This window comes from Stigmatopora argus, chromosome 8 (assembly GCF_051989625.1).
Source record: "Stigmatopora argus isolate UIUO_Sarg chromosome 8, RoL_Sarg_1.0, whole genome shotgun sequence".
Lineage (NCBI taxonomy): Eukaryota > Metazoa > Chordata > Actinopteri > Syngnathiformes > Syngnathidae > Stigmatopora > Stigmatopora argus.
Genome location: NC_135394.1, coordinates 9,763,139 through 9,778,552, shown reverse-complemented (window position 1 = coordinate 9,778,552; position 15,414 = coordinate 9,763,139). Strand labels below are relative to the sequence as shown.

The 15,414-nt window shown below is 37.5% G+C and overlaps 1 protein-coding gene across 3 annotated transcripts; it reads left to right on the top strand.

Moving 5' to 3' along the window:
- Positions 1-207: 207 nt before the first annotated feature.
- On the top strand, positions 208-15,328 carry ghrhrl (growth hormone releasing hormone receptor, like). 3 transcript variants are annotated; one of them, XR_013301292.1, is made up of 15 exons: positions 208-785; positions 6,023-6,128; positions 7,137-7,244; positions 8,287-8,378; positions 9,551-9,654; positions 10,239-10,371; positions 10,456-10,609; positions 11,157-11,217; positions 11,411-11,477; positions 11,712-11,803; positions 11,931-12,060; positions 12,770-12,811; positions 13,910-14,072; positions 15,026-15,154; positions 15,274-15,328. XR_013301292.1 is itself a non-coding variant. In XM_077607031.1 (13 exons), exons 1-13 carry the CDS (start codon positions 732-734, stop codon positions 13,928-13,930), a joined length of 1,164 nt encoding a protein of 387 aa, XP_077463157.1. In that variant the 5' UTR covers positions 208-731; the 3' UTR covers positions 13,931-14,342. The 3 variants fall into 3 exon arrangements, 2 of the variants coding, with proteins under 2 accessions (XP_077463157.1, XP_077463156.1); XM_077607031.1 differs by lacking the exons at positions 15,026-15,154; positions 15,274-15,328 and having other exon boundaries at positions 13,910-14,342; XM_077607030.1 differs by lacking the exons at positions 13,910-14,072; positions 15,026-15,154; positions 15,274-15,328 and adding an exon at positions 12,937-13,733.
- Positions 15,329-15,414: the final 86 nt, after the last annotated feature.

Genomic DNA, 15,414 nt, shown 5'->3' with positions numbered 1-15,414 from the left:
GATAACTTTTGGTTGTTCCTTTTTTTTGTCAGAATCCAATACAATCTTTTCTTAATTTAAAGCTTCACTAGTAGTATTTTGTTTTAGTGTAATAGAAGGCACTATAGAAGGCTTCATGATGAAAATACATTTCCAGCTCTACATGAAAGGGATGCAGCAAATTCAGGTATAACACACACATTGTTCACCCACTGTTAAAGATGGGGCACGAGAGCCTGTTCTATTGGCCGGTGCTCGCACTCAAATAACTCAAGAAGAATGGAATCAATTGTCTGGTGAATCTGTTGATGATGAATCAGACTGTTAAAATTTTTAAATATTATGATGTAAATTGTAAATTCCATTTGAGAATTGTGTTCATACCGGTAGTTTGTTTTACCAGGAATGCGTACCATATGTTTTGCCATGGCGACGTATTCAGTATTTGCCATTTACCAGCAATCCTTGGTGTGAGCTGAGGAAAAGTGAAGAAAAAAAAAATTATACCACTTTTAGTCACAAATTATGGGTGTGCGTTATACTCAAATAAATACGGTATATAAATGCATACATACATATATGAGATGATGATAAATACTTTTATTCTGAAAACACTTTGGATGTCTACATTTCCCACATCTGTGAGCTTGACAGCTGGAACTCAAATTAATCTGGTGAGAAAGAAGAGAGCGAGGCTCCCTCCGCATCCCTAAACTGAATCCAGTGTGGACTTCATCCAGGTGGACGGCAACATGCAGTGGAAATGCATCCGAGCGGCTTTCCTCGCACTGTGCTTCATTGCTGCTGTGAGTAGAGTCTTTTTGTTTATTTTCAAAATGCACTTTTCTGCAACTGCAATACAAGTTGGGTTCATTTCTATTCCCTGTAAAATTATATTTTAAATTAATATGTTCTAATTCTCATTTTTGGTATGAATTTGAATTGGAATACAAAAGCACAACTGCTTTTCAGGTACCTTTTAACTGCAATCCTCAAAACTTTCAATAATTTACAGATATTTCAAATTCTTTTAACTGATCTTTTCTTGGTCACTTGGAACAAATTTAATATATTATTTTCATATTTCATAAACTTCTATTTTAAACATCACCTGACAATTCTCAAAGATTCTTGTTTTCTGTCAAACTATCAGTTCAATATCTATTTGTTTGTATACATCTGGATTTTCCACTGGGAAAAATACCCTGCTTTTTTACATTTAAACTCCTGAAAAACTCATTATAAATCTAAGTCATGCACTTCGGGGTAGCAAGTGAAAGTTAAAAGCAATATGACAGGCAATTTTCACTTGATGGTGGGCTGAATAGCAATGTTGTTTGAAACAATGAAACATAAATATTCATTAATAAGGCAAAGCGTGTGATTCCGATCTTGATGTGCCCTGACTATTCCATTAATTGCTTGAATGAAAGTACAATGGATATTGTCTGGCAAAACATATTTTAGACATATTTTAGTCATTAAGTACCTTTTGGAATAGCACATTTCCCGCTGAGATTTTGAAAACCGTGATGTGTGTTTCTGCACAAATGCAAATCCAAAAATCACCTTTGTAGCCTAAATAATAATAATAATAATAATAATAATAATAATCAAACATTAACAAAAGAAATGCATCCACTCAGTGTTAGTATAAAAATTTAAGGCTGCTCCTAGAAAGACAAAAAAAATAAAAAATCTGAAAAAGTCTGTTAGGACATCTCCAAATCAGCAAAGCGTGTGTTTCCATGTATGAAGAATGAGGCGAAAAAAGGCTCTGATTTTGAATTCCATTCATTTGTTTATACCATCTAATATCATAAATCAATCATGGCAACTTGCCCAGCGCAGGTCTTTAAATCTACGGCTGTCATTAGGCAGGCCACCCTCTCCGTCCCCTCGCTGAATTTCATAACCAAATAGAATTGCGAGATGGAACATGGCACCCGCCCGCCACAATGTTCCGCTTCAATCTATTTCCATTCACGGCACGGGACTGTGGAGAATTCCAATCATCTACACAACACAAACAAACAGCCACTGTGAAAAAGGACTATTCACTTGGTTCATTCAATTGAAATGTTGCACCCTGACAGCTGCTCAAATAGGTGGAATGACAACAAGTAATTTTTGACATCGCAATTATTGAGCTCTCTTACTGCTCAGAATGGTGACAGAGATCTTATCTTTTGAAATAGATTGGACGTTAATCTTTTTCAATGGCTGTTAATGAGTTGAAAGTGAGACTAGTATTTAACAAGCTAAAACTCATTTATCCGCCGTATAAACCAGTTTCTTGATTTCCATTTAGATTGCATGGGAGAAAAAGACGGAATATCGTTAGGCTCGACAACGAAATACCAATTTGTGACCAGAAAATAGGTATAACCACCCCACAAAATAATAAAAGCACCTTGATATATTTGTTTATACCAAGACTAGACTAACTCAAATTATTTGCAAGTCAGCTCTCATACAGAAATGAGTGGAAATGCCATTTTCCACTTTTGCACTTTTTCTTCTTTGTTGTGAATGTTTCTTGGTATAGTAACCCAAATTATTCTTATTTATTACCTGAGTCTATATTGTATTTATTTAACGTGGCACCTGTTTTTAGAAAGAACAGAAATTTATCCCTATGCAAGTGGGAGCTCCATATGACAAATAAACCTTATTGCTGTTTACATTGTGGAAACTTAACAAAAAAACTCACTTAACCCAACCAACATTAAATATTTCAGATCTAGGCAAAATGATTGTGTCAAACTATAAGCAGAATTACAGATCCTTTAACTTACTCTACTTATCGATGCCTGACGCACGCTGTGAGCCAATGGGTGCCTTCATCACTTGCAAATATAACATTGTATTCAACGGAATTAGTTCTTTGGAATCGATTGCACCAGACTTTCAAACGGCTTTGTTTGTCAAAAATGTTAAAGATGCAGTCAGTTTACCGCCCTCCTAAAATAACATTTTCACAAAATCCAGCCACATTAATACGGTATAAGTTAAAAGTATTTTAATGGCTAAAATCACTGACTTTATGTCTGCTGCAGCCCCAACACAAGATATGTGATATCTACCATACTGTACTCTACATTTTACTACTCGTTTACTCTACTCAACTTATTTAAATGGAGTGATAGTTCATTTCCGCCACATATTTTTCCCATCCATCCCCCTTCTTTGACTTTGAAGAGAAACAAATCATAATTGCGCTTCATTTCTCAAGCTAACAGCTGTCATTAAATCGTTAGCTTGACATTAGAAGCGACAATTTGCTCAGGATGCCTTCCGTTCCTTCATTCCGCGCCGTCGGAAACGGATTTGTTGCCGCTCTGTGCCATTTGGCCCACGTCATTTTCTTGCATGTATTTGGGCAACTTTGATCTTCTTCACTGTACGTCTCATTTTGTCTGTCACTCATCACGGCCCTAAATAGCAACATGACAAAAAAGTGTTCACAGAAGAAGAGGACTCAGAAGCTTTTTTTTAAGGCCAAATAATGATTTAGAGACACCGTGTCTGAATCTTTTCCTCTAAAGGCCCCTTTCACAAACTAAATCTAAGGATACAAGGTCCAACTTGAAATTCTCGCACTTTGATTTGTTCAACAAAGAATTAGAATTGGGTAAAAAGTTCTGGTTTTATTCATTTAGTAAATTCAGACAGTCGTACAGGGCGTCAGTGGGTTCTGATTTTAGTTCCAACTGATCCAGCATAGGCCAGTGAGGTTTCTGCTAATGCAAGCAGCACCAGACTGCAATTGTATGAAACCAGATTAGCATCGGGATGGTTGATCGGAATAAAATTCTGCACCCAGTGCAGCACTTTGTGGAATAGTTTGGAGACCCTTGATTTAAGTATTAATTCATTGACAGCCATTCATGTATTGCAGTCAGTGTAATATGATTACTCAATGTCAACCTTCCCATGTGAAATAGATTTTATGTCGACAATGGTCAATGGTAATCAATGAGCTTTTAGCAACAAAATAGTCCAGTGATATGAGGATATTGCAGTTTATTTATATTTACACTGCTTTCACACTTTTCTGAACAAACAGAAAATTTCAGCATCAGCAAAAATGGCAAGAAAATAACAACTATAATAGCTCAATTTATAAAAGAAATTATACACTGTTCCCTACATTGATTGGTAACAATGGAGAGGCACTGTTTAAGTGACTTGTTCCATCTAGTGTTAAAGATGGGAAGTGCAATAGAATTTAGGCTTCATTTAAGCTTTTTGTGTGAGCCATGTTTATGACACACTCAGTTTTTCTGCAGGCCGCAGTTTATCCGCAAGCCATAGTTTGGACACCCATGACCCCACCTAGTATGAATCACATTAATATGAAAGACAGATGCTTACACATTTAAGTATTCAAAAAAAAAATCTTTATTAATAAAACGTCTGCCCCCATAGCTGGAAATGCTGTTTTTATTTCTGTGGTTAAAATCCAAACAATGGAAATTTAAATTCATGTATTTCTTTTTAAATGTAGTATTCATTCTTTCCACTGGTGTACACATAACAAAGGTCTGTCCCTCGGTGGTCTATGTTTTGTCTGTAACACTGTGCTTAAAAACACCAAAGATCAGTTATATAACTCAATGAACAGGCTGGACGAATTGTGCAAGCGTGTTTTCTGCCTTGAGGCTTTCCTCCCAATGGGAAAAAAGTAGCTCTTCTGAATCACTTCCCACTGTCCTTAAAATAAGCTAATTAGAACACAAAATTTGCTGTTGTTTTTCTGTACGCAACAAAAACGCTTTAAAGAGGATGGATGCTCCGTGTGTATTTCATTTTACTATATATTATATGCTATTTAAGGACACTCACAGTAGCTGCCAAACAAATGACACAACCCAAATGCAAATCATTTCCAAAATGTTTTAAACGCAATCATCTAAATGAACGGTTGCCATCATTGCGAGTTTTTCAATTTCAGAACATCCCAAACCTTTTAAACCATATCATCAGTGTAGTAAATACTGAAATGTTATCTATTTTCTTTCTGTATGAGGAGAAATATATTCACCATCTCCTCGGGATGGAACATAATAACTGAGGAAAATAAAATTACTATGTATGAATTTAATGCAATAGCTTGTTGTATATATATCTGTGTCCTTCCTTTAATCTTCCATTTTCTCGACGGCCAAATTGCCAATCCAAGCTCACTTTGTGCATAATACCAACATAACAAAAAAGAGCGGAAAAAAAATCAAAAGATTATTTCTAGCAGAATTTAGCCCATTAAAGTAATTGGTAGATGCGTAGCAAATCGTTTTATTTTCCATTATAACATTATAAAAAGCCTAACGTGTATTTTTTGAACAACCCAGAATTCAGCCTGCCTGCTTTAATTGAGTCTCACCAACACTTATTAGTGTCAAATATGTAAATCATTCATCATCATCTTCCCCCGCTCGCAAGAATTATTGTTGTGTCCAAAATGCGGCCCACTTTTTATTGGCCGGCAGCAGGTAATGTGCAATATGATAGTACATAGTGTATATTGTCACAATGATGAAATGAAAATGGAGGGATTTCAAGTAGGCCCTTGCCTTTTTCAATTTTTCTGAAAGTGGCCCTCGAAGAAAAACGTTTGGACACCTTTGTATTAGACAACTGTTATGGCGGTGTCAGATAGCCTAGAAAAGTGATGTTGAGTGTTTACTTGGCGCCACGGCAGTATGACTAGTGCCAGACACAATCTCTTGTGGCGCTGACTTTGATAGAGTGCAAACCCACTGAAAGCCAAAGCAATCTTGGCCCTTATCGAGGACAAACACCATTGATGAATTAAGAAAGTGGCAAATCATAAATAAGGCTCAATCACCAAGTTCTATCGTGTCTGAAGTTACTGCCTAGGAATCAAGGGTGTTGAATGATTTTTTTTTTTTGGTGTCCAAAAATGTAACAAAAGGTGCTCCATTCCTAAAATTAAAATATCAACAACAACCAAAAAGACTCAAGTTATGTTGTGCAAGTTCTGTTTAAAGACCATTTATTCCTTCTGTGTTGAATTCAGGCACAAACAAGCCTGCATCCTGAATGCGAGTTCATCTTCCAGCTGGAGAAGGACGAACGAAGCTGCCTGCTTTCCATCGCCGAGCAGGGAAACACCAGTGCCCAAGGTGTGTTTGTTTCAAACATCTTAATGTTTAAAATGTTGAATTCAAACGAAACAAACAAACTAAATAAACTAAAATTAAAATGCCTGCTAGAGTGGCATGATAAATGAGAACGTATTAGTATTAGTTTTTGACTCTAAGTAAACAATACATTGAATAGACAAATATATGACTTACAATGCATTGGTAGAGTGGTAAAAAGTACTAAAGTAATTGCGAAATTCATTGTCTGTTAACTTTGACCTCATGACTCCCAAATGTAATCCTCTCTTGCGTTTAATAATACAAACACACTTATTAGCAAGTTTGATAGCAATCTCTGTATTCGTTCTTGAGTTACCGCGATGTCTAGCACCATAAATGGGAGCCAATGAATTAAAAAGTTAAAACTTCAAAACCTTTTGAGGTCAACAATGTTTCCAAACTGTTTATTCTTTCATTTTCTGTACCGATTATTCTCACAAGGGTCACGGGGGGTGCTGGAGCCTATCCCAGCCAACCACAATCAACAGGCGGGGGACACCCTGAATTGGTGGACAGCCAATCTAAACATTTGTTTTTACTATCAAAATAGATGATGATTTTTTTGAATAGTGATTGATTAGTCACTAATCAATTAGTTAATGAATCGCGGCAGCCAGAGTTAACCTGCCATTGACGTCGTGAGACGTCCAATCCATTTTGTCAAAATGGATTTCACGTCTCGCGTCGCCATTAGATTAGTGGAAAACTTTGCTAGTAAGCTATTATTTCTTTTATTAAACTGTGCCACCTTTTTTAAAATGCTACATTTATTGTTGATGGGAGGATATCAATAACTCATAGGGATGAAATGTATTGCGTTATATCACCATTGTAAATGTTCAAACACTCGCCTATTAAATAAAAAATGGCCACCCCTAGAGCCAAGGACTTCTTGTGTCAGTTCTTAGTTTAAAATGGAGAAAAAGGACTGCCGCGGGACATTTTGTCAAAAATGTTCACAATAACACGTAATTGTTTACCTGCCAGGCTGTCGTGCATTCTGGGACGCCGTGGTGTGTTGGCCCCACGCTGCATTCGGGGAAACTGTTGGCAGCGCGTGCCCTGCTGTGTTTTCCCTCTTCAGAAACAGCACAGGTGGGCTTTGGAGTTAAACCTTTCTGTTCGTCTTCAACTCGGCCTTTAAACTTGCTACTTCTGCCGCGGATTTGTTTAGAATCTATTTGTTTGTTCATGCGGCTTGGTCTTCACACAGAATGAATAAGTCGCATAGATAGGATGCTCGGGGGTCCCCGCTAATTATCCGCAATGGGAGGGTTTGTAGGACCGTTCATGTAGAAAAGCCAGTCATCTAAATTGCCTTTAAAACGCGCATCACGGTGACTGAACAATGTAATGTTGTCTCATACAAGGCACCCGAAATAGGGCGTATGTCACCTGATCATCGACTGATGTTCGACGGCCGTGACGCTAATTATTTTTATGATGACAATTTGCATAGCATTTGCTTGTTAGAGCAGTAATCACCAAGCCCGACTGAGTCATTAGGAGAAAATTGATCTGCATATTTGACTCGTTTTGCAGAAGGATTAATGAAATGGAGAACACGAATTGCTTGCAGTTTGTTTTTGAACAATTAGTAAAGTCACTTTGTTGAATATTCTGTCTCGCAATAACAGAAAATCAGATGTTGTGTTTGACTCAGTGACAGCGACAGGCGTCCAATCCATATTTGTCTTCCAGTCAAAACGGATTAGGATGTCCAGTAGCAACCAGAACATTTTATTACTGTGAATTAAAAAAATACTTGAGTACTTTTGGAAGCCATAACCTTATTTCTGCTTTATTTGATTTTAAATTTGATTTTAGTATTAACTATATATACATGTATTTAATTTTTATCAGCCTTAAATACTTTGTACAGCCATCTTTCATATGGTCGTCTTTACCACTGGTTGAAAGTTTTTATTGACATTAACTTCAGTCCATTAGTCCATTGCATGCCTATAAATAATCTTGGCAAATTCTTGACACATTCCAATTTCATCTCAAATTAAAGCAGTTAATCAGTAGACTGGCCACGAAGCCACATGGCTTGATTTCTTTCCCCCTTTTTTCATGATTATGCATACTTGTTAGTGAGAAGTAATCTAATTAGTCTACTTCTCTTTTACATCAGGGGTAGTGAGACGAAATTGCACAGATGGGGGTTGGTCCAGGCCCTTCCCGCCATACAACGTTGCCTGCAGCGTGGATGATGAGATCCCAGAGGTGAGAGGTTAAGTTTTATCATGCTGTGATGAAAAGAACCTAGCGATGCAGCTTTAGGGAGGGGTGGCAATTTGCAGAAAGAAGGCCCAGGTGGGATCAAAGAAGCATGTTTGATGTTGTGCCTGGCTTTATTAATGGGTTTAAGGTGGTGTGAATATTCAATGAGCCTTGGTTGCGCCGTTATTTCAGTTCAGTTACGGTATTTTCTGCCTTATAAGTCGCACCAGCCAAAGAATGCACAACCAAGAGGACACGATATATGTAAGTCGCATTTTTGTGAATGCAATGTGTTTTAATCAGGAACCAAGAACAAACATGATTTAAAGTTAGAATAATAAAATGGAGAAAAATTATCAAAATAGGCATTTGTTAACAGGACAGCTTTTCAGATAATTATAGCCAAAAACAACAAAACAACCTGTCAGTTGTCATAAAAACATATATAGTATGTCGCACTTGAGTATTAGTCGCAGGCCTAGCCAAAATATGAAGCAATGTGTGACTTATAGTTGGTTAGTAAGTTATTACTCTCATCCGAAACATCATAATTATCATGTAAAGTTGAAAAACAGTATAAAAATGGGATAATTAAATCTTATCTCATGTATAAATGTGATCATTTCATGAATAATTTTTAGTCATCAAAATGAATAATTAGCATTTGAAAGTTATAACTGGCCTGTAAAAAAATTGTATGTATCAAGATCATCTTTATCAAGTAAAAACCTAATACTGATCTTTTTTTAGGAGGGGGTAACCGTACATTTTCGTAGTTTTCCGATATGTGTTGTTGGATAAAAGTTAGGAAAACATTCTAATGTGGGACTACTTTAGGTAAGCCGTGAATCTCTTGTCGTCCATTCGATAAGAGTTGTAATGATCTTATATTACAGGGAATGTGGTGTAACTATTAAAAGAAATAAAAGTGGCTGCTGGGCAATAATTACAAGCAAACTACTTAAGGTGCCACGTAGTGCACCTGGGGAAGGTAATATAAATGTTATCTTGGTATCCGACTGATTGCGAGGTCTAATTTCAGGGGACTTAAGAAGCGCTTTCACCTGCGCCAATTTGTCATGCTGCTTTGCGATGTCACCTTATTATTAAAATATGCAAAAGACTTTTTATGAAGTCGGGCCTGGGAACTAAAAAAGATTTCCTTTTGTGAGCAGAAAGAACAAAGCTACTTTGCTACTGTGAAATTGATCTACACCATCGGCTACAGCATCTCGCTGCTGATGCTCACTGCTGCGGTGGGCGTCTTGCTGCTCTTTAGGTGAGTGAGTGAGTGAGTGTGTGCGCAATGGTCACTTCGTACACCACTTTTAAACCATTAAACTATTGGGCTGCCAATATGTCCAACACATTTTGACAAGAAGAACTGAGCTTTTTTTTTAAAATGGTAAAACAAATCGAATGTTGACAAGTAATGAAAAAAAATCGAACTATAAGTCGCATTAGCCAAAAAATGTACAGTGAAAGGGAAAAAAAACACAAGTCGCACTGGTTCATAAGTCGCATTTTTAGGGGAATTTTATTTGATGAAATCCAAACAAAGCACTGAAATGTCATCTTAAAAGGCATTTAAGAATAATAATAATAATAATAATAATAACAACAAGCTGAATATGTTTTTGATTTTTACAAAAAAGTTAAAAAAAATATTTTTATATATTTCCAAGTACTTCTTGTGAAATTATATATTAACGTGTCGCACTCGAGTATAAAACGGACCCCTGGCCAGACTATTAAAAAAAGTGTCAATAATTTTGTCTGTAATTAAAATAATCATTCGTTACAGCCCAAATGTAAATGTTAACACAAGAGGAAGAATTATAATTCTATTTTCTTGTTTATTAGGAGACTCCGTTGCGCCAGGAACTTCATCCACATTCAACTCTTCATCACTTTCATCCTGAAAGCCGTGGCGGTGTTTATCAAGGACGCCACTCTGTTCTCCAGTGACGACACCAACCACTGCACTCTCTCCACCGTAAGACACGGGACCGTCCGTCCACTCCGATAGTCATCAAGCATCGGCTTCTATGAATTCCTCATCTTCTCCCGTTCGTCCAAGTTTGCCTGTAAGGCCGCGGTGGTCTTCTGCCACTATTGCGTCATGGCCAATTTCTTCTGGCTCCTAGTAGAGGCGCTCTTCCTCACTTCCCTGCTGCTCTCCTCGTTCTACCGGAGCCGCCGCTGCTTGTGGGGGTTTAGCCTGCTCGGATGGGGTGAGACGCTTATCGTCTTCGAGGAAAGGAAATGTCACTTTGAACTGGAAAATTTTGCATGCTCACTTCCCATTCATTTTGGGGTCGCTCCTTGTTCACTCACTGGATGAATTGGATTGGATTTTTTTGCATCGTCAGTGCCAGCCAATAAGTACCCTATAATGACTAAACGTTTTCCATGTGGTTTTTTTTTGCAATTTTTGTGGATTTGGCTTATTTTGTGTCTTTTTGCAATTTTTTTCTTGTCCTATTTATTTCTATGCATTATTATATTTTCTCTTTGGTTTTTATTTTTGAGAGGGAATGTTCTCTGGCCACTACTGTATACCAAATTCCATTCCTAACATTTCTTCTTTGCATGGAAGTCATTTAAATTTGCACATTTTTTCAGGGTAGTACTAAATAAATCTTCTTTTTTACCTCATAATATTATAGCAAAAGAAATAAAATGTTTAATTTTTTAATGACAATTTGGCGATTATACTGTAGTTGTACTCTGAGAGTAATTGATCATCTTACATTTCACCACATTTTACTTACTCCCCAGGCGTTCCCGTGTTTTTCATCGCACTGTGGATCGGATCAAGAGTATATTTTGAAGACACCGCGTTTGTATCTTTTCCTTTTTCCGCATGTCAAACTTATTCCTTCCTTTCTCATTAATGAGAAATCTGAATGTTAAGTGCACCGTAGAAATTGAATTGACCTTTCAAAAAGGTGCATCTTCTTCTCAAAGCAGATTTCTCCTCTACTTTAAAGAATACTATCTAATGGTTACTTCTTAAATGTCCCTGCACGCAGATGCTGGGACAATGAGGACTCGCTCTATTGGTGGATCATCAAGGGTCCAATTGTGGTGTCCATTGTGGTAAATAATTCTCTTTTTACTGCATAATTCATCTCCCAAATTGTCATGCAGATGATTTGTTTACCGTCATCCTTGATCAGATGCTTTTGTCCGCTGATAAATGCCCAACAATTTCAACAAAGGTCTTCAGTGCCTGATGCGTCCATCGCATTCACTTACACGTGCTGTTGCACATATTGTTGCCGCTGACTGCAATGCAATCCCTTTATCGGGCATTTTGAAATCTTCCCATAGGTCAATTTTATGCTCTTTGTCAACATTGTCCGAATCCTGATCCAGAAGCTGAGCCCTCGTCTCATCCAGTTCAACAACTCCTCCCAGTACAGGTGATCCCATGTTTATTTTTGACGTGCTGATTTAGTGGTCACTTTAATGGTGGTCATATGTGTTTGTTGTTAAAAATTGCCAATACCCTTGAGCCAAGTGTTAAATTCCTCTCTTGCTTATCACCAGACGACTGACTAAGTCCACCCTACTGCTCATCCCTCTGTTTGGCACCCACTACATATTCTTTACTTTCTTGCCTGACTACTTTGATGATAACCTACGCCTCTGGCTGGAGCTCTGCATGGGATCCTTCCAGGTAACTGCAATCACCATCTGGCCCGTTCACGAAATATTCAAGAATTTTGTTCTATATTAAATAAATATAAATAAATAAACATTTTGGGGAAAAAACTAATGCCAACTCTAATACAATGGAACTTAGCGCTTGTTATGATAAGCATCACAAAAATGAAAGGAAATTTCAAATTCTTATCATTTCCCTTTATAGGCACTAATGACATATTTAGGATATGGAATCACACTTAAAATTATGGTGCATGAATGGAAAAAAACTGTTAAGGAAAATGGGTGAAATCACATCCCTTACTACTACAATGAGAAAGAAGTAACCATTAACAGAAACAATAAAATACTTACAGTAAATATTAATACGTACTTTATCTTTTGGACTAGAATGCACTTATATATAATATATATAAAATATAACAAATAAAAATAAATCAACCCTAGAGTTTTACTTTCACAATCGACTTTTTTGGATGAAAAAGGTCTTTGGATGAAGAAACAAAAGTTGCATGAAACAATCTTTCCTGAGCCATCTGTTTAGTGACTGCATTGTTAAAGCAATTTTCATCAGATGATTCAAATTCTGGGAATGATTTCTCTGTAAGCATCATCTTCCTGAAGGAATATGACTAGTGTATGTGTATTTATTTATCCATGTGGATAGAAATTGCTTTTGAATCTGATTGTAGGGTGTTTATATCTTCTTATTTCTCTCCCAGGGACTGCTTGTCTCAATCCTCTACTGCTTCCTCAATCAAGAGGTGAGTGGCCACCATCCACAAATCACATCACAATCAAGCTAATGTTGCATTTCAAGTTCAACGTGACCACAAAATCTTATCTGAAATGCTTGTGCAATTGGGTGGATGGATGTATTATGTCACAGGTGCAAAAAGAAATACACTTACAGTGGCTGAGATGGCAGGAGAGAAGTTGTGGGATGGTTTCCCCTGCAGTAAAGTGCAGCATGATGGACACACCCTTCTAGATTGGTCAAAAACACACATTCACACACAGCTCTAGATTAATTTCAAGACTAAAGCCATACATTTGCCTCCTCGTGTTGGTTTTAATCTTTTTTTCCGTTTTAAATAAGTCTAATGAACGATTTATGGAGGACTACATTTTTTTTCCATTTTTTATCAAATATATTACTGTGATTCCACACCTAGTAGTATGTGATGTTATTTGTACTGTTGCATGGTAATATCAAGAAAACAATGAGTGTACACTACCTTTTTATGAAAATGTTAAGAAATGAGCCATCCGTATAGATTTCATTCATTCTCATCTGGGTTGTGGGGTGCTGGAGCCTATCCCAGTTGACTTTAGGCTAAAGGCGGAATGGTCGGCAGTCAGTTGTAGGGCACACGTTGAGACGCACGACCATTCGCACTCACAATCACTTGATCCCATTCCATAGATTTGTGTGTGAAATATAATGCAGATAGTCAATTTTGCAATGTTTTGGTAGTTTTATTACAAATCCACCTATCTTTTGCCTTATCATGAATGTACGGTACTATATGGCCGCCATTGTTGTATTTCCTACGTCCATGCAGCTTGCAATGAGTCTTTTGAATGCCTTGTGAAAAGAACAATTTACCATAGATTTATCCACTTTTCACAACAATTATGGCACTTCAAAAATGTTCTTTCAAATAAATATGTTGATAAAACCAAGCATTAGAAGTTTCTCCGTTTTGTTTGCGCGCCTTTTTCTTTAACACAACGAACTCTGCTATCCCCCCTAGTCGAACTGGATTGGACGTCTATCACCGTCAATGGCAGTGACCATTCTCCACTCAATTTGAAGCATTTCTTAGCATGAATTTCTCTTTCAAGTCCTTCTGTTTTAGTGTGAAATTGGCGACCACTAGGATCATCCACTCCTTCCTCCCTAAACCTCCTCCCCCGGAATGAGGGGTCGTTCCGGACCACTAAGTGCTTCCCTCCCCGCAGCAAGAGAAGTCGAGTGGGAACTGGAATTATATATGAATTATTCTTAAAGCACGCAACCGGGTAAGTTGATGAGGTTTTTTTTCATCACATTTATTCGCTTAAAAGTCGTAAAGTTGGTACAAATAGGGTTACATATGGGTTTTTTTGGTTTAGTTTTATTATTTTTTGTGGGGGTTTGTGATTTGTGACAGGTCTTTGGCTGTTTTAAGCGACTACCTTGGTTAGTTCTGATATCTTATATATTGTAGCTTACTATTTTAATGTACGGTTTTACTTGAGGTCTTTTGAGGAATGTCAACTTAATAACGGGGGGGATTCACTTCTGTGGTGTTCTGCTTGTCTGGACATGCTTACCATAAATGTACTTTTTTTCAGAACTCCATCCTTGATATTTTCTGGGACTTTTTTGTGCATTCCTATATCATTTTTATCCTATATATTCCCTCTTTGTCGATTACTTTAAGGCTGGCGAACACGTGGCTCTCGAGCCGCCTGTGGCTCCTGCCCAAAATTAATGCGCCTCTATCCTTCTTATCATATTTTGTATACGTATAGTGTGGCTCTTTGCCTTGCAGTGGATGTGTTAACACTGGCTAAGTTGCATTTGATGTGTGTGTTGAGGGTGGACACTTACCTTGAAACGAACACATTGTTTTGTAAGGGGAATAAAGTGTTGGGGTGAATAGTATGGTTTTAATTGTGTGTTTTTGTGTGTGCGTCTGCCTGTTTTGGCAGGTCACTGTGTGGTGTGGTTCTTTTGACTCTCACAGTTTAAAATATTTGCTCTTTGTGTCAAACTTGTTCGCCACTCCTGGATTAGGTAGGTCTAGAGTTCTATAGACTAGACGAGTCTCGAGCACTGTTTCCTCACAATATTCAAAACTCCCAGTTACATCTCCAGTGAGCGTAAACTCAATAGTTGCAAAATTGTGTTGTGTTCACTTTATTGGTGTCAGTTCTTGTGAGCTCGTCTCTCCTGTGTCTTTATCTGTTTTACCTTTTTATCTCATCAGAATCAAGCCATGACTCACTGCATCCTCCTGTTATTCTTGCTGCTGGACACCACAGCTGCCCAACACCCGACCAGGTCAGATGAAAATCAAGCGCTAGAAAGCAGAGAGCCAGAACTTGTCAAAGACGAGGCAAGTGATGTCATTAGTAGCCCAGAGAATTTCCGCAGTAATGGTCCCGTTTTTTGCAAAATCTGCGAAAATGCAAAAACCGTGATAAATGAAAAAATCCACATTTTCTTTTCTTATAGATTGAAAATCTCATCGGAAAGCTCAGCGAACCCACAACAAGGCGCACACCAACTCCGGGTGATATGAAAAATAGAACATTTTTTCCCCCCTTTTGAAGTCACAATGTCCCTAATTTTTGTCATATTTTTTACATTACATTA

Bases quoted from the DNA above. Each gene is read 5' to 3' on its own strand.
- ghrhrl (XM_077607030.1), top strand. From the start codon at position 732: ATGCAGTGGAAATGCATCCGAGCGGCTTTCCTCGCACTGTGCTTCATT. The intron at 786-6,022 runs GTGAGTAGAGTC...TGTTGAATTCAG, and splicing joins CACTGTGCTTCATTGCTGCT to GCACAAACAAGCCTGCATCC. The intron at 12,061-12,769 runs GTAACTGCAATC...TTTCTCTCCCAG, and splicing joins TCTGCATGGGATCCTTCCAG to GGACTGCTTGTCTCAATCCT.